This window comes from Camelina sativa, chromosome 16 (assembly GCF_030686135.1).
Source record: "Camelina sativa cultivar CO46 ecotype springtype chromosome 16, ASM3068613v1".
Taxonomy (NCBI): domain Eukaryota; kingdom Viridiplantae; phylum Streptophyta; class Magnoliopsida; order Brassicales; family Brassicaceae; genus Camelina; species Camelina sativa.
In genome coordinates, this window is record NC_141895.1 from 29,793,941 (window position 1) to 29,818,370 (window position 24,430).

The window sequence follows — 24,430 nt, forward strand, 5'->3', positions numbered from 1 at the left end:
GAAACCGGAGATCGTGGGAAGGATCACTCGTTCAAGAGCTAAGAAGATGGTCAAGGAAGCTCATGCACTCATAGCTGACGGGTCATTCAATCTACCGAGGATCCAAGTCTTCAACATATCCACCCTGAAGACTTCACCTGGTAATGATAACTAGACAACTTAGGTGTGAAGTTTGTACTCTTTTTCCCATAGCTGAGTTTTGTCCCAATTGGTTTTTTCGGTATGGTTTTTAATGAGGCAAATGGATCACTACGTCGAGTTATCTAGAAGTCATTACCAATGGGGAATAATATACTAATACAAGTGACTTCTGTACTACTACAGATCACCTAGACGCTTCGTTGTTTTCTTATTTCCTTTACACGCCTTGTTGTTTTATTTTGAACTTCCTGTTGTTTGGAGTGTCGAGCCCTAGGGTTGATTATAAAACCCAAAAGCGACGCCTCCTTGTTTGGTAGCGAAGAAGTTTTATGTAACAAGTATTGTTGAATCTTTCTTCTCTCAGTCCGAACTCGTGAATGCGTTCATGATTCCGAGTTTTTAAACACTGTGATTAAGAAACTCTTCACTTTATTTTCGAATCCATATAACCATCTAACACTTCTCACCATCGAATCATTGCTTTTCTCTCTCGAACATCACCTGCCATCACTCGCAATCCACTTGTGCATCATCACCATCAATTCACGTCGCCACTTTCCTGTTATCAACCTACATCAGAGTTTCATCCTAGGGAGTTCGTATTAGACCACCAATAGGTTGATTGGTTCTAAGCTTCCAGCTGTAACTTGTGTGATGCAGCTTTATATTATTCTCAGTTAATCAATGACCTGCGCACTTCTTTACTTTAATTAATTAATCGATTGATACAGCGTTACTAGACAGCGAGTGATGCGTACAATACTAAAATGCTCACGACTAGAACAAATCTCAAATGCATTCTTTATCTGCGCATCTTTTGTTAAAATATTTGGATATATTATTATTTTGCATAACGTTATATAAAAAAAGAGGAGGATATATTGTAGAGTCTTATATACTTATAACTCACACCTCCTCACACGTTAGAAAACTTACCAAGTTAAATTAACTTAATAGTTAATACCGAGCTTTCAAAGTGGGAGTTCCTTGTTTTCTTTTTTGGACAAACTTATAAGAGCAAGTCCACTGGGGGTTCTCTTATGAATTCTCAGGCCCAAAATAATTGTAAAACCCAAAAAGAAATGATAAAATGAGAGAATCGTTTCCTCAGGAGGTGTTCTGAGAATCGGTTGAGAACCGATACGTGGCCGATTATTATTGGCTATGAGGTAAAATATAAAAAAGAAAAAAAAAACTTCTCTCTCTTCTCTCTCATCGATAAACAGAGAGAAAGCTATGGCGATTCGCCGTTTTGCCGTGAAAATCACCCGATTCACCTTGAATCGTTGGATTTCCCGGCTTAAACACGAAAGATTAACACATATTAGAGAGATCTGTCGAGAATTCGGGTTCCAATCGAGATTCCCCTCGATGTGACGATTCGTTGCTGAAGGTCTTCTATCTCCCACGGCGATAACGATGGCGGAAGGTTCCTGTGATGGGATTAAGGGGACGGCGAGGTCAACCGGGTGTATCAAACACACAGAAGGTTCGTTTGATTTTACCAATTAGGGTTTGTAAGATTAGGGTTTGTAAGATTAGGGTTTGTTAGGAGAATTTTAATCTAGTGTTAGTATGTGTCTGGGCTTACAATTCTGATCGATTGTGATTGGTTTTACAATTCCGATTGTATTGATTTCACTGGCTAGGCTAAATCTGAGATATTTGCTGAAGGTTGGACTTTAACTTTGGGTTTATTTATGCGGTTCCTTCTCTGCGGGTTTAACCAATTTGGTGAGGAACTGTATGTTGTTGTCTCATGTCTCATTATAAGTCACTTGTTGTATGGTTTGTTAGTGTTAAGGTTAGATTAGAATTAAGTGGTTTTATGGTCTGTTTTGTTAAGGTCTCATGAACTGTATGTTGTTGTTTGTTGTCTCAAAATTAGTCACTTGTTGTATGGTTTGTTAGTGTTAAGGTTTGGTTTGAATTAAGTTGTTTTATGTTCTGTTTTGTTAAGGTCTCATGAACCGTATGTTGATGTTTGTTATGTTGTTGTTTGTGGTCTCAAAATTAGTCACTTGTTGCTATTGTGTTCAAGTCTGATGATAAACCGTGTTAACTGGTTTTGTGTGTTTTGTGTGAGGTGTTCATGGAGTCGTGCAAGTGTACCACAAAGATGTGGTATTGAGCGAAGAGAGGTGTGTTTGGGCAAAGACCTCTGTTGGATGTGTTACTCCAAAAAGTAAGCAACTCTATATTTCTGATTTTGTAATTTGTGTTAAGTTTAGCTTTTTGTCTTAGTTGTAACTATTGTCGTTGTCACTTCAACAGGATACAGTGACGGTTGTGCTAGGGTGAATGGTAGTGGTTCTCTTGATGGTGTCGCATATCTACAATCCTGTTAAGGTGTGTTATTTTTATACTACATTTTAATTCTCATAACAAAATGTAGTAGTTGGCAGTTTGATTTTTAAAAATTAGAAACTTAATTTTCACTCGATGATTGTTTCTCTAATAAATCTTGACATTAACAAAGAAATCTCCAGTCCATGATTGTAATTTTAAAAACTTTTGACTTTAACCATTGATAAGATTTGATGTTGTAAAAGGTGATATAGCTTCTGCATTTTGAGTTGTCTAGTCTAGGAGATATATTGAAAAGTGAATAGTGTATATCTCTTTTTAGGACATTCATTACAAATTTGAAAACCTTTAAACATTAAAAACTTTAGCTCAATATCCGATCAAGACTTTAAAACATATCATTATCTCTCTTTAAGCTATATATAACTTCTTTCCTTAACCACAACAGTTAAACAAACTTTTCCCTTTTGTAACAACCTATTTTTTGTTTTGATTATTTCATAATTTATTATAATGTGATAATTAATAAAAAATGGTTTAATAAACATTATTTTATTACTTAAACAACCATCATAGAAATTCTTTAGTGGAGGAGTGATTTAGTTTAAGTTCTTAATGGGTTCTCTTGATTAGTTTAATATAGATAATAGGATTAGTTTAATTAAGAGAATCTTGATCCAAGTTCTTGAGTGGAGTTGGTCTAACTGTTTCAAGTCAAGCATTCAAAGTGGGAGTTCCTTATTGTTTTGTTAAAAATTGATTAGGTTGGAGTATGATTTAATTAATTAAATTTTATTTGATTGTATATATAGAAATTTTAAGTAAAGTAAAAATTTCTGTAAATTAATACTCTGTAAATTAATAAACACTATCAAATAATAAATTTCTCCAGTTTAAAGTTGGATTGGTATAAAATTTAACCAAATTTGATAAAATAACAAAACAATATTTTCTTAGAGTTTTTCTATAAATATATGGTCCTCTAATAATAGAAATTAATAATCATAAAAATTTACATAACATATATATAATTTGATATATTAATGTATGTTTTGATTTTTCTTCTAAAATATTTTTTTTCATATTTCATCTCTATAAATCAGGTTTTATGTTGTATTTTCAAACTATAACATGTCATAAAATTCGTCAAAATTTTCTGTAAGTTTTCAATTTATAAATTATGCATTACATTTTTTTTAACTTATTTTTTTTTTAAATAAGGGTAAAATAGTCATTACAAATAAAAAGAAAATAAAATTGAATCATATGTAAAAAAAATTGAACCATTTTTAAAAAAGATTATCTCAAATATTTTTAGTCATTTGAAGATTATGCAATATAATAAACATTACAGTTTGTGTTAAGTGTATTTTACATCAAAGTTTGTTAAATGTGAAATAGAAACAAATTACAGTAATGGTGGATGGAAATAACTATATTACAAAACCAAATGCCAATGATATTTAAATTTCAAATAGCTCAATTATTTTCACCAAAATTGTATTACACTAGAGGTTTAGATTGTATCAATCTACCCTTGTGTGATTCTTGTTGAATTGTTGAATCATATACTGCGGGGCGCAGGCGGATGATTTGAAAGCGGACTCCCTTACATACACGTATGTATGTGAACTATATATAAGACGCAATGATATTTGTAGACGAAATTGTTGAAATTTTGCTCTTGTATTATACCAGAAGCCATTGCCGTACGACATTACACACAATGAAAAAGTGGAAAACTTCTCAATTATTCTCGACAATTTTGCCGTACGACATTACACACAATTATATAAAGTGCTACGGTCGTACCCGTTCGTTTAGTAACAGAAACAACGCAACTATCTAACATACACCTATTAACATACACCCATTAATACACATACACATATCTAAGTATATATTAAACATGTAGCATACGACCAAACTCAATTATCACTAACAGAAATAATATTAAAAGACTGCATCGAGTTGTAAACAGCTAATGAGAAAATAATATATTTGAAAGTGTCAACTGGGTTAGTAATTTAATCACAAAATAAAATAACAATTAAAGCCTGTTCGAAAGCGATTCTAGAAAAAGACGAGAATCATGTGCAAGACAAGTTGACAATTATTTGTTTATTGTATTTCTTTGGCGACAATGAAGTCACCGGATGAATTGCCGAGTAGATAATGTGGGAGAAGCAGGAGACGAACATCATCCCAACCAAAAAAGTCTTTCACCTAAAAAGCTATCAAAATAACTGGTGGAGTAGCCATGGATTCCATCGGTGGATTTCACGAGGTGCAAAACGATGATAAGCTATCTCAGCTGGTATATTATCACCCAAAATACCAACCCATACCAAAAACAAAAAAAACAACCTTGTTCAATAAAGCAGCAAGCCGCGACCACCCTTCTGATCAACCCCTTTTCTTATGTCCTCTTTTACGAATTTCACAAGATAACTCCGATTCTCTCACTTATAAAGTTAGTTATTCCCCGGAATACGTTGGTTCTACAACAAGAGGTGACAAGTCTTATGACCATCCACTACTCCCTCTGTTTTGGAGCAACAATAAAGAATTTGATGCTGATGGTGGGTGTGACATATGCAGCGGCTCAAATTTTGGCACAGACTATTATTTCTGTGTCAAATGTGATAAAGTTTTCCACAAAGAATGTGTCCAATCTCCGTTTAAAATCAAGCACCCTTACCATTCTGACCATTTTCTCCAACTTTCCTGCCGTTTTCCTAGTGATCCCGATATGAAGTGTTTATGTTGTCGAAGAAGAGCAACAGACCTGGTATATTATTGTACCATATGTGATGTTGTTATGCATACAGTCTGTGCCATGAAGTCGATACCTTTGGGAGGATTTCATGAGGTGGAGAACGATGGTAAGCTATCTCAGCTAGTATATCATCACCCGAAATACCACCCCATACCACAAACACGCAGCCCAACCTCTTCCTCCGGTGAAGCAGCTAGCCACGACCTCCCTTTTCAACAACGTTTTTTGTGTCCTTATCCACGAACTTTAAGAGAACCCTCTGATCCTCCTCTCAATTATTCGATTAGTTATTCCCTCGAATACCTCGGCTCTACAATAAGCTGTGATGATCCGTATGAACAACATTCATTAATCCCTTTGTTTTGGTGCAACAATAAAGAATTAGATGCTGATGGTGGGTGTGACATATGCAGCGGCTCAAATCTTGGTACAAATTATTATTTTTGTGTCATATGTGATAAAACTTTCCACAAAGAATGCGTAAAGTCTCCACTGCAAATCAAACACCCTTATCATCCCGAGCATTATCTTCGGCTTTACTATCGTCATCCTACTGCTTCCAATATAGAGTGTTTTTGTTGTGGAAGAATAGCAAAAGATTTGGTATATTATTGTATCATATGTGATGTTGTACTGCATACAGTCTGTGCGATGAAATCAATACCCTTCGTTGTAGACCAACCGAAACGTCATGACCATCCCCTCACTCTTTTTCCCGAACAGGCGCTCTTAACTTGCAACATTTGTGGTCTAATCAGAAAAAACTATCCCACATACGTTTGTCTCAGATGCAGATTTGTTGCTCATAATGATTGTATGTATTCTCCATCCATCATCAAGATTTCACGTCACCACCATCGCATCTCCTACACTTCTTCTCTCCAATCAGAAGAATGGTCTTGTGGAGTTTGTCGTAAAAGTATTGACGGTGATTATGGTGCATATACTTGTGACAAATGTGATGATTATGCTGTTCACGTAAGATGTGCTCTACGGAAAGATGTGTGGGATGGAGTTGAACTCGAAGGTGTACCTGAAGAAGATGATATAACGCAAGATGTTGGGCCGTTTGTAATTATATCAGAAGGAGTGATACTTCATTTTCTTCATGACCACTATCTTCAGCTCGAGGTTAGCATAATTTGTGATGAGAACAAGTTTTGCCAAGTGTGTGTTATGCCTATCTTTGAAGGTAACTTCTATTCTTGTATGGAGTGTGAATTCATCCTCCATGAAACATGCGCAAAATCTCCCCGCAGAATACAACATGTGTTACATCCTCATCCACTTGAATTGATCCGAATGAGTAGAAGTAAATATGATAAGGCTAACTTCTTGTGTGATGCTTGTTATCGTTATTGTGGCGACTTTATGTATTGTTGTCCCATAGTGGAATGCGAGTTTGGTGTAGATGTACGGTGTGTTGCAATATCTGAGCCATTTGATTTCCAAGGTCATGAACATCCCTTGTTCCTAGCTTTACACCCAGACGTCAAGCCCATATGTGAGGTTTGTAAATCAGAATGTTATAAACAATTTAATTGCATCAAATGTGATTTTATTGTTTGTATCAAGTGTGCTACCTTACCATACAAAGCAAGGTATAAGCATGACAAACACTTTCTTAAACTTTTATGGGGGAAAGAGGTGTGTGAAAAAGATTGGTGTGAAGTCTGCGAGCGTAATTTAAGAGACACCAACACAAAATCCTTCTATTGGTGCAACGTTTGCTGCACTACTCTTCACACTGCCTGCTTGTTTGATGACGAGCTTTATCTGAAACCTGGTCAAATCTTGGATGTATATGGGAAGGAGGTAAAACAGGTCAAAGTTCTTGCTAGAAGAAATCTTTCTCGACCACTTTGTGATTCTTGTGAATACCCTTGCCAGGGCAGACTATTTACGATAGACAACATCACAACATGTTCTATAAAATGTGCTCGTGATATTATATAGTTCTCTTTCTATATCAATGTTATTTTGTTTTTTTTTTTTTTGTTTTCTTTGGTTATTAAAGATGTATTTTGTATTCATATATCAGACTTTGAAGAAAGCGGTCTAGACTTTTACATATCTTATGAAAAATTAATATTAAAATAATAATATACATACAGTTTGTGGTAAGTGTATTTTACATAAAAGTTTGTTAAATGTGAAAAAAAAAACAAATTACAGTAAGTGGTGGATGGAAATCAACTATATTAATATTACAAAACCAAATGCCAATGACATATAGAACCAGCAACTCTTTCACCGAAAAAAAAAAAAAGGACAAAAACTATCAAAAATAGTACCCAAAACGATGGTACAAAATATTAGCTTGTAACAGGTCATATTTGGAGTAGCTGCCAAACAATTGGTAATACGGAGCAAAATTGACGTTGTAACAGGTCATATTTGGAGTAGCTGCCAAACAATTGATCTTAATAAATTGTGGAGAACACATAATTTAACAGATCAGGAGCGTAACTCATCAGTGAACATTAGTTTTATAAGCTATGTTACATCAAACTCTTTTTGTGTTATTTATTTAATACGGTTTTTATGCTTGGTGTTTTATTAGATATATGTAAATATATATATATATATATATATATATATACTAGAAGTAGACTAGATTAGATTTATTAAAATATTAGATTTATTAAAATATTTAAAATTATATATTTTGTGTTTCGATAAATTATCTTATGTTTGTTATTTGTTTTGTTTTTAAATAAGTATTCTCGGTCACTTAAAATGAATGACTATTGATTAGTTAAGCATTAAACTGAATTTTTTTGTTAATATGAAAGGTTACTTTAAAATTTTTAGTCTGTATCCTATAATATATAGAGCTCTTCATGTTTTGATGCACAATCAAGACATACACACATTTTTTATGTTGGGAAAAAATATTAATTACGTATAAAATAAAATGCGGATGAGCATGAACATTATGTGTTAGTTTGTCCACTTTTAACATAATCTATAAAACATCAATATCTTCTAAAACCAGACACCTCCAAGAAGGACGAGACAATAGCTTGAATTTTTCGAATAATCTCTTCTTGAGCCGAAACTCATTTCCTTCGTTCTCTGTGTAATTCATTTCATTAATTAGATAACAAAAGGTAACATAAATAATTTTGATATTTATATATTACCAGCATGCTTCACACATCTTATAAGTTTTATTATTATAATTTGAATATTTTAGCAATAAAATATTTTAATCTTAATAAATTATACAAATGACTTCAAATGCATTTATGTTCTAGAAGTAGAATTCTTTCTATTTTTTGATTAATTGAATTTGGAAAAGAAAGTTCTCTGTTAGATATATCTATATTTTGATCATGTACATTATATCTATTGAACATACTAAATGCAAACTGAATTTTAGTTTAGAATTGAGTAAAAAAAATGTTATTAATATATAATGATATATTATTATATCAAATGAAGGACTATGGAAATGGTTATCGAAAACAAAGTTAATAAATACATACAAACACAGTTGTAACGTTAAGGAACAAATTTAAAGTAATAGTATTCGAAACAGTTAATATTTGTTTAAACTCATTTTCATGGGTAATACATACAAACACACTTGAATAAAATATAGCATGGATAATAAGTAGCATAAATATGGTGACTAAGATATAAAATCTATTAGAGTTTATAAATTATGATCGAGAACTAAAATTTTTATATTAAAAATTTATCAAATGGATTAAAAGAAAAACAAATTACAACATTGATATACAAAATAGGCATTTGAAACAACATTTACCAACATTTACAAGTGAGAATGTGATATGTGCCAAGACCTTCTTCATCTAACTCTTTCTAATGAACAACCACATTTGACATTTTCACTTCTATATAAGCTCCAAAATTTTGACTCAACTTATTTATTTCAAAACCTACAAATATCACATATAGGAAAAAGTTAAATATTACAAAATTTAGAAAATTATGTGAGAGGTAGAATAAGATGTTTAATGAAGACTTTGTCTAACTATTTATAGATAAATTTGTAGTAGTATGAGAGGTTTTTCAGTTTTTTTTTGGTCAAATATCATGGGAGTTATTGTTACATTTCAAAGAATAAATATACCATAGGTTTTGTCTGTGTTTTTTTTTTTTTTTTTTTGTAAAACACAAATTGTATTGCAATTAATACATTAATACATTAAAATGTATGCATATGATGAAAGATTTGGTTTTAAAAAAATTTCAAATATCATGGGAGTTACATTTTCAAGAATTAATATGCAATAAATTGTGTTAATGATTACTATTAAAGAAAAATTAAATATTACATTGTTTTATATCATGAAATTATTTTAGAATAAATTGATTTAATATTTTGGCACAGAAACTGTGAAACAAATATTATATTTTTTTGTCAACAAATAATTATTATAATATTATAATATTTTATAGCTTGAAATTAGTAAAGAATTTAATAACTATCACATTATATTTTTCCAAAATTATGATATTAATATTTAAATATTTAATTATCAGAATTTTATTTTGTCTAAATTTATAATATTAATATTTAATTCTTTCTTGTTTGCAAAGTTATAATGTTATGGTAATCTTATATAAAATATTGAAAAATAATACCTATGCGAAATTATAATATTATGTTAATTATATAAAATATTGATAAATGATATCTATATATAATTACTAAAAGGATATTGTATAAATGTCAATATGTTTTTTAGTACAAAAATATCATTTAAATTTAGTGAATATGAAAATAATATATGTAGTTTTTAGAAAAATAAATATAATAATTTAATAATTGAAAAGTGAGGATAGGTGTCAAAAATATACGCTGCCAAATATCATCGTATTATGCAAAGTTAGGAGAAAACCTACAATATAGACTCGGTCGAGATGCAAACCGCGAGTAAAATTCATTTCCTATTAACAACTTGATCAAGTAGCTTAATTTTTAATTTTTCTGAAGAAGACCGTTAAGTTTATAAAGGATAGAAAAAACATGTGCAAGACAAGTTGAACTTGTGTGTGTATATGTGGGAGAAGCACGAAACGAACATCGTATCACCACCAATAAATATATTCCCTCCAAAAGAAAAGAGAGAAGAGCGAAAAAATGAAAAAAAAAAAAAAAAAAAAAAAATCACATTTTAAAATTTCAAAATGTCATTGAGTAGGACTTTAAACCTCGACATATTTTCACTCACTATAAACTTTTAAAATGATTTTACTAACATTTTGAACCTTAAAACTAAGAAATTTAGTATGAAAATATATTAGGATTATATTACGTAATTAGAACTATATTAGAATATATTAGAATGTGAAAAATATATTATAATTATAGAGTGACATTCTTTGTATAACAATGAAATTTTTTTATAATGATACTCTTGAAACATAGGGAGTGTTGAGAATTATTTTTAAAATCCTACCTTAAGACTTACCTTTCAATTTTATTTTGTAATAAATAATTTTAGTAATTTGAAGACTACACAATTGTAAGTGTGGTAAATACACTTACCAGAAAATGCAAATTAATCATGTACAGTAACATGGAAAGAAAAATCGTGAACTTCCACTTATCACGTAAATGCAAATTAAGCTAAAGTCAAACTATCAGCATGTCTTTCGTAATTTTTAACTCCTAGAGACCAAATTGGTTGATTGGTTCTAAGCTTCCCTTCAGCTGTAACATGTAACATGTAATGCTCCGAACATAAAGGCTCCGAATAACATTGGATTTTAAGTAATATTTATAAATGATAGAATCAATACCACATCGTTTTGATGAAGATTTGAAAATCTATCATTGAATAACCTATATTCTTTTTAAAAAAATTGAATTCTATCTAAATCCATTAATAACGAAAAAAAAATCCAACACCTCAACTAATAAAGATCTTTAACAAAAGGCGTAGAAGTTGTTGGTTTATAATCCAATCTCCATTTAAAATCAAATACCCTCATCATCCTAACCTGCGCACTTCTTTACTTTAATTAACTAATCCATTGATACAGCGTTACTAGACAGCGAGGTGATGCCTACAATACAAAAAGTCAAAAATGCTCACGATTAGAACAAATCTCAAATGCATTATTTATCTTCGAACTTTTGTTAAAATATTTGGATAGATTTACAGTCTTATATACTTATAACTCACACCTCCTCACACGTTACAACTTTACAAGTTAGAAATTAACTTAATATCTTGGGTTTTTTTTTTTTTTGGGACAAAATTTTTACCGTGGTTGACTACTTTTCAACTCAAGCTTTCAAAGTGGGAGTTCTTTATTATTGGATATTTTGCTAAAAACTGATTAGGTTGGAGTATGATTTAATTAATTAAAAAATTAAGAGTTTTATGTAAATATATGGTCCATTAATAATCATATAAATTTGCATATATATATATATATATATATGTATATTATGTATGTTTTGATTTTTTCTTCTAAAATAAATTTTTACAATTCATCTCTATAAATCAATTTTTATGTTTTATTTTTAAACTATAATAATATATTCTATAATATGTCATAAAAATAGCCAAAAATTTCTTTTAAGTTTTCAATATATAAATATACATAACTTTTTTTTTGACTTATTTATTTTTAAATAAGGGTAAATAGTCATTACAAACAAAAAGAGGATAAAATTGAATCATATGTAAACAAAATGAATCATTTTCGAAGAAGAATATCTCGAATACTATGCAATATACTATATATACACTTGTGGTAAGTGTATTTTAAAATTAAGTTTGTTAAATGTGAAAAATAACAAATAACAATAAGTGGTGGAAATTAACAATACTATAAGTAAAAACCAAATGCCAATGATATTTAAATCTCAAATAGCTCAATTATTTTCACTAAAATTTTATAAACGTATGTATGGCTATAATATAAGATAATGATTTTTATCACGAAATAAATTAACAATTAAAGCCTGGTCGAAAGCAATTTTAGAAAAGACGAAAACCATGTGCAAGACAAGTTGACTTTAATTTGTTTGTTGTATATATGGCAGAAGCAGGAGACGAACATCATCACAACCAAAAAACTCTTTCACCTTATAGGAAAAAAAGAGGAAAAAGCTATCGAAATAACTGGTGGAGTAGCCATGGATTCCATCGGTGGATTTCATGAGGTGGTGGAAAACGATGGTAAACTAACTCAGCTGGTATATCATCACCAAAAATACCAACCCATACCAAAATCACTAAAACTAACCTCCTCACATAAAGCAGCCTCCAGCCACGACCACCCTTTTCAACCTCTTTTTTTATGTCCTCTTTTACGAATTTCAAAAGATAACTCTGATTCTCTCACTTATAAAGTTAGTTATTCCCCGGAATACATCGGCTCTGATGAAAATTCAATACTCCCTCTGTTTTGGAGCAACAATAAAGAATTTGATGCCGATGGTGGGTGTGGCATATGCAGCGGCTCAAATTTTGGCACAGACTATTATTTCTGTGTCAAATGTGATAAAGTTTTCCACAAAGAATGTGTCCAATCTCCATTTAAAATCAAGCACCCGAAATACCACCCCATCCAACAAACACAAAGCCCAACTACCTCTTCATCTGATAAAGCAGCTAGCCACGACCTCCCTTTTCAACAACTTTTCTTGTGTCCTATTCCACGAACTTTAAATAAACCCTCTGATCCTCTCAATTATCCGATTTGTTATTCTCCTGAATATGACGGCTCTAAAATAAGCGGTGATGATCATTATGCAGATCATTCAGTAATCTCTTTGTTTTGGTGCAATAATAAAGAATTTGATGCTGATGGTGGGTGTGACATATGCACCGGGTCAAATCTTGGTACAGAATATTATCTATGTGTCAGATGCGATAAATATTTTCACAAAGAATGCGCGGAGTCTCCCTTATCATCCCGAGCATTATCCCCAGCTAAGCGATCGTCTTCCTAGTGCTCCCCATATAAAGTGTTTATGTTGTGGAAGAATAGCAAGAGATTTGGTATATTATTGTACCAGATGTGATGTTGTAATGCATACAATCTGTGCCATGAAGTCGATACCCTTCATTGTATACCAAACAAAAAGCCATGACCATCCCCTCACTCTTTTTCCTAAACATGCTTCCTTGGCCTGCAACGTTTGTGGTCTAATCAGAAATGGTAATCCCACCTACGTTTGTCTCAAATGCAGCTTTGTTGCTCATAATGATTGTATGTATTCTCCACGCATCATCAAGATTTCACGTCACCACAATCGTATCTCCTACATTTCTTCTCTCCAAACCGAAGAATGTTCTTGTGGAGTTTGTCGTAAAAGCATTGACGGTGATTATGGTGCTTATACTTGTTACAAATGTGCTGATTATGCTGTTCACGTAAGGTGTGCTCTACGGAAAGATGTGTGGGATGGAGTGGAACTCGAAGGTGTACCAGAAGAAGATGATATAACACAAGATGTCGGGCCGTTCGAGATGATATCTGAAGGAGTGATACTTCATTTTCTTCATGACCAATTTACGATGAGAACAAGTTTTGCCAAGTGTGTGTTATGCCTATCTTTGAAGGTAACTTCTATTCTTGTATGGAGTGTGAATTCATCCTCCATGAAACATGCGCACAATCTCCCCGCAGAATACAACATGTGCTACATCCTCATCCACTTGAATTGATCCCGGTCGCTAAAATAACTAATTGGAATTTCTTTTGCGATGCTTGTTATCGTTATTGCGGTGACTTTATTTATTGTTGTCCCATAGTGGAATGCGGTTTCGGTGTAGATATACGGTGTGCTGGAATATCTGAGCCATTTGATTTCCAAGGTCATGAACATCCCTTGTTCCTAGCTCTACACCCAAACGTCAAGCCAATATGTGAGGTTTGTAAATCAGAATGTTTTAAACAATTTAATTGCATCAAATGCGATTTCATTGTTTGTATCAAGTGTGCTACCTTACCATACAAAGCAAGGTATAAGCACGACAAACACTTTCTAAAACTTTTATGGGGGAAAGAGGTGTGTGAAAAAGATTGGTGTGAAGTCTGCGAGCGTAATTTAAGAGACACCAACACAAAATCCTTCTATTGGTGCAACGTTTGCTGCACTACTCTTCACACTGCCTGCTTGTTTGATGACGAGCTTTACCTTAAACCTGGTCAAATTTTTGATGTAAGAGAAAGGAACAAGGTAAAACAGGTCAAAGTTCTTGCAAGAAGAAACCTTTCTCGACCACTATGTAATTCTTGTGAGTACCCTTGCCAGGGCAGACTAATTACGATAGACAACATCACAACATGTTCTATAAAATGTGCTCGTGATATTATATAAATTTATCTTTCTTTGTTATATCAATGTTATTTTGTATTTTGTTTTCTTTTGTTATCAAAGATGTAATTTGCATCTTCTTTAATTCATATATCACCAGACTCTGTGGTTTGTTAATCTTCGACAATGCGATTGTTTTTTTTTTCTTTTCTTATTTTCATGATTTTGATTAATGTATTGACATGTGGTCGATCTAGGTAAACTCGATAATTCAAGGATAACAACTTATTTTAGAAGGAACGCCGACGTTTCGTATTATCTCATAGATTATTATTATAATATTATGTATCAAGTTAACCAACCAAATTCAGACGAGAGATCAGAAACAAAGTGATGGATGAGAGTACTCTCCTCTGATCATATTTTGTTTCTCTCTTCTGATCATATTTTGTTTTGCTTGTGATATTGTCTTAGTTTCAACTGAAGATAAAGAATCCAGTAAGTTAATTATTTCGGAAATATTATGTAATTATCTAAAATTACTATACGAAAATTGAATTATTTCGTATTTTGTAATTTGTAATGCATATATTTTTTTTTTTATTTTTTTGCAAACCAGTTTTTCTGTCAAACGTTATAAATCATTTTTATTTCCATAATCTTAAATTCAAATTTACAAAGAACGACGCCGTTTCACAGCGTCTCATCCTAGATTATATCGTGTGTCATCATCAAGTTAACCAAACTCAGGCGAGAGAGATCAGAGAAAGTGATGAATGAGTATTTCTCCTCTGATCATCACTTCATCATCCATTGATCGGATCACATTTTGTTTCTCCTCTCACAATCGAATTTTCAAATCCACGATTACCGTTTCTGATTCGAGTTTCTCCGATTTTGATTTCACCCTCCCAGCGGTGATCGGAGAATTTAGCCATGTCGTGGGGATTAGGATGGAAGAGATCATCGGAGAGTTTCCGATTGAGTCTCAGCTACGGCGCCGATGATCTTAACGACGATCCGATTCAATCACCGTCCGCGTCTCCGTTCGGATCTCCAACTTCGTCATGTTCTTCTCCATCCGCTGTGGAGGATCCTGAATTAGGGTTCCGGATTGATTTAGACTGGACCGCAGGCGATTCGGAGGACCAGGTAGCGTTGAGATTGGAATCGCAGTTAATGGTGGCTTTGCCTGCGCCGCATGATACAGTTGTTGTTGAATTGAAAGGATACGGAGACGGCGATGAAGGTATTATAGGGAATGTTGGATTAGAGATGAGAGTTGAGAAACGTAGAGAGCCTTTGCGAGCAGTTACATTGATGAAAGCTGCTGGTTCGGGTCAGCAGTACGACGGTGTAGGCATCTTGACTAGGCTGATGCGTTCTGATATGATGCCTGCAGCTATTCCTGCGCCGGCTATTGATGTCGCTTCTTCTTGTGGGGTGCATTGGAAGACTGTCACCTCGTTGAGTCTATCTGGTTGTGGTTTATTGGTAACGTTTCTTTAACTTTTTAGAATTCTGGATTCTCTGCTGCTGTATAGTTTGGTGCTCATTTGGATAGATGCTTTGCAAATTGGATGATGCTGTTCTGTTTCTAATGCTTTGCGATGTTGGGCAGGTAATGCCAGTTGAATTGACTGAGTTACCTCTCCTTGAGAAGCTATGCCTTGAGCACAATAAACTGTCAGTTTTGCCACCTGAGATAGGGAAGCTTAAAAACCTTAAGGTTCTTAGAGTTGACAATAACATGCTTATATCGGTTCCTGGTGAGCGTAACTTGTCAATTCCTTATATACTTGTTAATAGCATTTTAATGGTAACATAAATACATGTTAGATGAGATTAGATTTTTCAGTTGATGTTTGTTGAAACTCTTGTACAGTGGAACTAAGACAGTGTGTGGGTCTTGTTGAATTATCGTTGGAACACAATAAACTGGTCCGGCCTCTTCTTGATTTCAGGTCATTGTTGCAGAAAGCTGGCATTACTGTTTTGCTTCTTTTTTTGTTCTTGAATTTAGTACGAGGCTGATTAGTTATTCGATTGAAATACAGGGCGATGTCTGGGCTACGAATACTACGGCTTTTTGGTAATCCCCTTGAATTCCTTCCAGAAATTTTACCCTTGCATCAGCTTCGCCACTTGTCTCTTGTAAATATCAGAATTGTGTCTGATGAGAATCTAAGATCAGTAAATGTACAGATTGAGGTAAAAAGAAAAACTCATCACTCAATACTTTCATTCTCTAGATCATTAAGTTTCATGCTAAGGGTGACTTTCCATGATGCCAGACTGAAAACACTTCCTATTTTGGAGCATCTAGGCACAAGCTAAGTGCCTTCTCTCCCCTTATATTTCGTTCCTCGTCTTGTCACCATCCTCTTCTAGCATCTACATTGGTGAAGATAATGCAAGATGAAGGAAATCGTTCTGTCATTGGTAAAGATGAAAATGCGGTCAGGCAGCTTATAAGTATGATAACAAGTGACAATCGCCATGTGGTATGTTGGATTTTTTTTTTTTATGCTATGGGTTGAGAAAAAGTCTACTTTTTTTTTGGGAACAATCACTGTAACTATTGGTTTGATAGGTTGAGCAAGCTTGTGTTGCTCTATCATCTCTTGCTCGAGATGTTGGCGTAGCAATGCAGCTGATGAAGTGTGATATCATGAAGCCAACTGAAACTGTTCTGAAATCTTCGACCCCAGACGAAGTTATATCCGTTTTACAAGTGGTGGTCACCTTAGCTTTTGTATCTGATTCCGTTTCTCAGAAGATGCTCACCAAGGATATGCTGAAAGCCTTAAAATCCTTGTGTGCCCATAAGAATCCTGAAGTAAGATAGCTGCAATTTTGGCTTCCTAATAAGAAAATTCTATAGTTTCTTCGACTGAGTTTCATTTCTCTTAGGTTCAAAGACAAGCCTTATTAGCAGTTGGAAACTTGGCATTCTGTTTGGAAAATCGTCGAATTCTGATTACTTCAGAGAGTTTGAGGGAGTTATTGATGCGGTTAACTGTTACACCTGAACCACGAGTCAACAAAGCTGCGGCGCGAGCTTTGGCAATTCTTGGTGTGTGTCTTGTGTATCAAATCGTCATTTTTGCTAGATACTCTAGCTGGGCATTACATAGAACGTTTTTCTTCTGATGACAGGAGAAAATGAAATTCTGCGACGTTCCATAAAAGGCAGGCAAGTACCGAAACAGGGACTGCGCATACTCACCATGGATGGAGGTGGAATGAAAGGTCTTGCAACGGTGCAGATTCTTAAGGAGATTGAGAAGGGAAGTGGCAAGCCTATACATGAACTATTCGACCTTATATGTGGCACATCAACAGGAGGAATGCTAGCTATTGCCCTTGGTGTCAAGCTTATGACACTGGAACAATGTGAAGAAATTTACAAGAATCTAGGTGTGTAGAATTCCCTTTGAGCTCTACAGCTTCGTTGATGTATTGGTTCTGGACTTTAATTTGGATGATTTTTCTTTAGGAAAGCTTGTTTTTGCTGAATCTGTCCCAAAGGACAATGAAGCTGCAAGTTGGCGGGAAAAGTTGGATCAGCTATATAAAAGTTCATCACAAAGTTTCAGAGTTGTTATCCATGGATCTAAGGTATATACAACTCTGTTGGTTCTTCTCTAGCGACATAAAATTAAAGAGCTAAACTTTCTGATTATGGTTTTAAGGAATCATCATTTTTTATTTTATTTATCGTCTTGGATGTTAAATGTAATTCTTAACCGGTGCTGCTGAAGCCGCATAAAGATTAAAAAGATTATGTCCACTAAGGATTGTAAATAGATATGCTTGATAAAACCTAATCTTCTTGGTTCAGACATAACTTGGAATGTGGTTTTATAATATACTGTCTTGCAGCACAGTGCAAACGAGTTCGAGAGACTGTTAAAGGAAATGTGTGCTGATGAGGATGGAGATCTACTAATAGAGTCAGCTGTGAAGAATGTTCCAAAAGTCTTTGTCGTATCTACTCTTGTTAGTGTGATGCCTGCGCAGCCATTTATATTTCGAAACTACCAGGTACAAAACTACACCCTTTTTCTTTTGCTTTATTCTTGATTCTCTGTTAACTGGCTACAAAGTGTTAACCATTTCACATTTTCGCCTATCATGATCTCCCTCTATTTCGGCGCATTTAGCTCTCTTTTCAATTTGCAGTATTCTGTTGGAACACCGGAAATGTCATATGCATTTTCAGATCACTCAGGCGGCAGTACATTGACTTCATCAACTGCCAGTGATCAAGCTGGTTACTACAGGCAAAGTGCTTTTATGGGAAGTTGTAAGCATCAGGTTTGGCAAGCGATACGAGCATCATCAGCTGCCCCATATTATCTTGATGATTTTTCAGTCGGTACAAGTCAACTATCTCCCTTCTCAATGCTTTTCCTCGATACTTTATAGTAAGCTTTTACACTGATATTGTAAAAAAAATATTCTCTTTTCTTCTTTTCCAATTCACTTAAGACTCGTACCGCTGGCAAGATGGTGCAATAGTGGCAAACAATCCTACAATCTTTGCCATCAGAGAAGCACAGCTTCTATGGCCTGACACAAAAATTGACTGCTTGGTTTCGATTGGCTCTGGCTCTGTACCAACCAGGGTAATTCCCGTCTTTTCTCTTATGTGGAACTTAGTTGATGGAACTGTGGCTTCAAATGACAATTACACATGGTCAAATAGTGAAAAATAAAACATTTTTTGTATAAGAAAAATCGCTGAAGTACATAATGCGAATAAAAGCTAGACGTCCTTGTAAAGTATAAGTAATTATTTTCAATGTCAATCTAACTGTCTTGTAGGTACGGAAAGGTGGATGGCGTTATTTAGATACTGGACAAGTACTGATTGAGAGTGCATGCTCAGTCGAAAGGGTTGAAGAAGCTCTAAGCACATTGCTCCCTTTGTTACCAGAAATACAATATTTTCGGTTCAACCCAGGTAGGTAACACACACAGCATTTTACAACATACAAGAACACGCTATCCTCTTGAACACCTAGGAAATCTTAATTGTATAATCCATGTCAATTATCATAATGCATAATTGTTTGATGTCGAATATAGTTAAGTCTTTAAATATCTGGTCTATGCAGTTGATGATCGTTGTGGAATGGAGTTGGATGAGACTGATCCAGCGATCTGGCTAAAATTGGAAGCTGCGATTGAAGAATACATACAAAGCAATTCCCAAGTACTTAAAAACGCCTGCGAGAGATTAACACTCCCCTTCCTAAACGATGAGAAGTGGTGTGAGAATTTGAAACCACGGTTTATGAATGGAAAACTACCAAATAGCAGAGGTATCTATTTCAAAATTTATTTGCTTTTTAGAAAAACCTTCTCAAACTGTTAGCTTAGTAACTTATATCATTTTTCTTTCATCCTAAACAGTAGAGAGCAGTCCTTCTCTAGGATGGAGACGCAATGTTTTGCTTGTGGAGGCTCAGCATAGTCCTGACTCAGGGAGAGTAAAGTATCATGCTCGTGCGCTGGAGTCATTTTGTTCGAATAATGGAATAAAGTTATCTTCATTACATGCTACTGCTACTCCTGGATGCCAGAAACCATCTCCAGGAACTGCTTTTCCCACACCATTTTCCTCTCCTCTTATAACTGGAAGCTTGCCTCCGAGTCCCCTTCTATTCACTCCTGACAATGGCCCACAAAAGTTCAATAGGTTGATTGATATGGTTCCACCACTTAGCTTGGACGGGGGTCATGCTGGAAAGACGGTTATGTCGCCTCCATCATCTCCTCCAAGACAAAGACAACTTTATCTTCCATTACGACAGATGCATGAAAAGTTACAGAATTTACCCCAAGTGGGGATCATACATCTCTCACTTCAAAATGATTCTAATGGTTCGATACTGAGGTCAGTCCAAACTTTTCCATTTCCATCACATCACACTCAAGTCTAATAAGGTGATTCTAGTTAATTGATGACATTTGCGTTCTGGTTTCATTTAGTTGGCAAAATGATGTATTTGTGGTTGCTGAACCTGGAGATCTCGCTGATAAGTTTCTCCAAAGCGTCAAAGTCAGTATATTGTCAGTGATGCAAAGTAATCGCCGTAAGGCTGCATCGGTTCTTTCCAACATTTGTTCAATCTCGGATTTGGTGCGTATCAAGAAATGCTTCCAGGTTGGAAATATCATCCATCGTTATATCGGACGTCAAACCCAAGTAAGGATATGTTTTTCATATTGACTTCTTTGTGGTGTTAGTCTTATAGCTTTGGAAGGTTTATTTTGTTTTTGATGTTACTTGTTAATATATTGTAAAGGTGATGGAAGATGATCAAGAAATCGCATCATTTATGTTCCGCAGAACTGTCCCTTCCGCACACTTGACTCCTGATGATATTCGCTGGATGGTAATGTCACTTGACTTTTATACATTCAAAATCTCCTACTAGTTTCATGTTCACATATTTTTACTCTTGCATATCTGAAAAGGTTTAGCTTCTACGAATATATTGTCCATATGCTTATGTGCAGTTTGGTTGGCTGGTACAAAACTCAAACTGTAAAAGCTAGTGATAAGCGCAAGGCTGATAAGAAGATGGCCACATGTTCTCTTTTCAGGTTAAGCTAGATTTTGTCTTATGTTTTGGACATGTTATCTGAAACAGGTAGGAGCATGGAGAGATAGGATAATAGTCTTCTCAGGAACATTTGGACCAACACAAGCTGTAGTTAAAGCCTTTTTGGACTCTGGTGCCAAAGCTGTGATTGGCCCATCGAACGAGCCACAAGAGACGCCACTAATCACATCCCAAGGCTCCTCTGAGTACAACATTGGAGACCAGAACGGAAAATTTGAGATTGGAGAAGAAGAAGACGAAGAAGAAGAAGAAAACACAGTAACAGAAAGGGAAGAGATCGGACCACCAACACCGACAAGTGACTGGGAAGATAGCGACCACGAGAAAATGAACAGAGGCGATAAGTGTTGTGGTCTTTGGGAAGATGATGAAGAGGAAGTGTCTGAGTTTGTTTGCCAGTTATATGATCAATTGTTCAGAGAGAATTCAAGAGTTGATGTTGCTCTTCAAAAAGCTCTTGCCTCTCATCGAAAGCTCAGGTACACTTGTCATCTTCCTAATGTATAGAAAAAGTACAAATTTTATTAACTTTATACCTTTTTTGACCCGGGGGGAAAAGAAAACTTGAGAGAGAAAAAAACAACAGTATCAAAGTTTTGTTCGTTTCTGCAAATAAGAGTATCAAATAAGTTTATAGCTTTTGAAGCATTTAAGAGGTATGAGAAAGATATTGTTACTACTTTTTTTTTTCAAGGAAATATAGATTCAAACTTATTTAGTGTTATACTACTCTGTTTCTGGAATTTGAAAGTCAGACAAAACTAACATCCCAAGTAGAAAAACTGAGAAACCTTAGATTAAAAAAAAAAAAAAAATTCATGTATCATAACAAGAAACTGTGGAATCTATGTTGAAGACGGTGAATTGTTGTTGTTCATGGCAACGCATGCGAGACAAGTGATGAAAGACGACTCTAGGCTCTGGGATTATGTTTCCCACTGCTTGCAAGTGTATATTAATCGTAAAAGAGATCTAGCTGGAACACCACGGAATTGCACTTGGGACATAGATTCTGGTAGTAACTTTGTCACTCCAAACTTAAATTTGTAGGTTTTTCTTGTCTTTTTGGAACGTAAATCAAAAAGATAACGATTTCACATTAATCAAACATTCAAACAAAAAAAAGTTTAGTATGAGATTAACACTGTGATTCACAGATGATGCGATCTCCCCACAATGCCAAATTACATCAAATTACAAAGAATTGTTTGCATCCGACTGACTTCGAACTCTAACCCTAATTACTTTCTTGGGTTTTACGTTAAAAGAAAAAAAAAATGAAAAGAAAACTTAATGGTTTAAAGGATTGGAAAATGTATTTTTATGAATCAGATGATGATGTCTGAGTAGCAGAGGCAGGATCAGTATTAGTGTTATCAATGACCTCTATAGGCTTAGCTAAGAACTCAAGTGCTGTGACCACATCTCCCATCAATGGCCTAGTCTCTGCTTCTTCTTGTAAACACATCGCTGCAATCGCTAAAGCTTGATGCAACCCTTTTACTGGGTAATTCCCTTCTAGATTTGGATCCACAATATGTGCAAACATCCTTCTATCTTTCAACAACGGTTCCGCCTGCAAAAAAAAAAAAAATAAAGGACTTTACTCAGTTCCTTCCTTCACAAGCAACAACAAAAAGATGGTGACAAGACTCTTGTTTGATGAAGTACCCAAGAGATCAAGTTTTGTTCTTCGGTTGGTCTATCACCATCAATAGCTCGTCTTCCGGAAATGATCTCAAGCAGGACAACGCCGAAGCTGTAGACATCGGATTTAGCCGTGAGTTGACCAGTCATTGCATATTCAGGAGCACAGTATCCGTATGTTCCCATGACTCTAGTGGACACATGATCTTTGCCTTCAGTTGGTCCAAGCCTAGCTAACCCAAAATCCGATAGCTTTGAGTTAAAATCAGATTGTAACAATATGTTTGAAGCTTTGAAATCGCGGTAGATCACAGGAGGATCTGCGTAGTCATGCAAATACTCGAGCCCTTTAGCTGCACCGTGCACTATCCGCATTCTCGTGAACCAGTCTAGACTTGGTGCCCCTTCTGGTAAGTCTATATAATGAAGTAAGATTAAAAACATTAGATTACAATGCAAAATCTTGACCATATAACAATGAAAAGGTCACAGCTTATATACCAAACAAATGATCTTCCAAAGATCCGTTGGGCATGAATTCATAAACGAGGACTCGTTGCTCGTCTTCTACACAATAGCCAATGAGATTAACAAGGTTTGGATGTTGAGCCAGACTCAATACCATCACTTCAGCAAAGAACTCCCTTGTTCCTTGCAAACCATTCCTGTCAAGCCTCTTTACAGCCACCACCTAAACTTCTCATCATCCAAATCAAACAAAAATTAGCAAACATTTTCGCCAAATCCGCATACATATACGTAAGATAAATTAATAGATGGAGAAAGGACCTGATTGAGGCTGCTAAGGAATCCTTTGTAAACTCTTCCGAAACCGCCTTCTCCAATCATACAGTCCATACTGAAATTGTCCGTTGCAGCTATTAGTTCCTTGAATTTGAAGATTCTGCCACAGTTCTTGACGTTCCCGTACTTCTTTATCTCGTCCGTTATATACTTCTGCCTGCAGCTTCCTGCATTTCTCAACGTTTCCATTTTCAGAAACTAAAAAATGATACAAATTTTTGAAAAGATTGAGAAGAGAGAGAACGTTTACGATGAGTACCTTTTCGGCGTGAACGAAATGTGAAGATAGCGAAAAGTTTTCGGCTTTGGCCTCTATAAGCTGTAAGACCTTCATCAAATGAATCTCTAGGCGAATTAGGTCCAAGATGTTGTGGATTGATGAAACAAGGACAAAGCTTCATCATTTTTTAATTTTCTTTCTCTTTTTTTTTCTTTTGTGTTCTTGATCTCTTCAGACAAAAACAAATCCTTTGAAATGAAATCCCCCAAGGAAAGATTCGATCTTGTCTCTCTATACCGATCCTTTCATATCCAAACCCTGTCTGGGCAATAAGAATCTGAAAGAAAGATCAGATCCTTCCTAGGAAAATGATGTCGCATGACAGGAGGTTCACAAAGTTTTGCTGTCTCTTGTTGTTGTTGTTGTTATATATAAATGTTTCCCATGTTTGGATGTCTCTCAAATTTGGATAAAAAGGATTATTCTTCTTCTCTCTTATTTTTAGAGGGTTCTCTTTCTTCTCTGTTCGTTTATTTGGAATAAGCCAACGCGTCTGTCTCTTCTCTTACTTTTTTAACAAACTTCTAATCAAATCTTTACTAGTTCGTGGTAAGCATGTAGAGATATTAAACTTCGTA

General features: G+C 34.6%; 3 protein-coding genes and 1 pseudogene across 7 annotated transcripts; 3 read left to right on the plus strand and 1 right to left on the minus strand.

Annotated features, from left to right (window-relative positions):
- The first annotated feature begins 1,355 nt into the window (after positions 1-1,355).
- On the plus strand, positions 1,356-7,298 carry LOC104752841 (uncharacterized). Its single transcript, XM_010475101.3, has 3 exons — positions 1,356-2,326; positions 2,416-2,490; positions 4,598-7,298. Exon 3 carries the CDS (start codon positions 4,709-4,711, stop codon positions 7,181-7,183), a length of 2,475 nt encoding a protein of 824 aa, XP_010473403.2. The 5' UTR covers positions 1,356-2,326; positions 2,416-2,490; positions 4,598-4,708; the 3' UTR covers positions 7,184-7,298.
- A 4,997-nt stretch (positions 7,299-12,295) lies between these two features.
- LOC109129588 (uncharacterized) lies at positions 12,296-14,688 on the plus strand (annotated as a pseudogene).
- A 393-nt stretch (positions 14,689-15,081) lies between these two features.
- LOC104752842 (phospholipase A I) lies at positions 15,082-21,833 on the plus strand. Of its 4 annotated transcripts, none has more exons than XR_015585115.1 (18): positions 15,082-15,977; positions 16,105-16,252; positions 16,369-16,447; positions 16,541-16,694; positions 16,778-16,987; positions 17,077-17,322; positions 17,397-17,559; positions 17,643-17,903; positions 17,983-18,104; positions 18,369-18,530; positions 18,650-18,864; positions 18,978-19,114; positions 19,314-19,452; positions 19,607-19,813; positions 19,905-20,388; positions 20,484-20,700; positions 20,801-20,890; positions 21,149-21,833. XR_015585115.1 is itself a non-coding variant. In XM_010475103.3 (18 exons), the coding sequence occupies exons 1-18, from the start codon at positions 15,420-15,422 to the stop codon at positions 21,626-21,628; spliced, it is 4,053 nt and encodes a 1,350-aa protein (XP_010473405.2). In that variant the 5' UTR covers positions 15,082-15,419; the 3' UTR covers positions 21,629-21,833. The 4 variants fall into 4 exon arrangements, 2 of the variants coding, with proteins under 2 accessions (XP_010473405.2, XP_087349177.1); XR_015585116.1 differs by having other exon boundaries at positions 19,908-20,388; XM_010475103.3 differs by having other exon boundaries at positions 18,669-18,864.
- Positions 21,834-22,198: 365 nt separating this feature from the next.
- On the minus strand, positions 22,199-24,346 carry LOC104752843 (putative serine/threonine-protein kinase PBL23). Of its 2 annotated transcripts, none has more exons than XM_010475104.3 (5): positions 23,832-24,346; positions 23,558-23,739; positions 23,270-23,459; positions 22,793-23,184; positions 22,199-22,697 (listed from the first exon to the last, which is right to left on the minus strand). In XM_010475104.3, exons 1-5 carry the CDS (start codon positions 23,974-23,976, stop codon positions 22,443-22,445), a joined length of 1,164 nt encoding a protein of 387 aa, XP_010473406.1. In that variant the 5' UTR covers positions 23,977-24,346; the 3' UTR covers positions 22,199-22,442. The 2 variants fall into 2 exon arrangements, with proteins under 2 accessions (XP_010473406.1, XP_087349178.1); XM_087493052.1 differs by having other exon boundaries at positions 23,270-23,464; positions 23,832-24,242.
- Between the last annotated feature and the right edge of the window lie 84 nt (positions 24,347-24,430).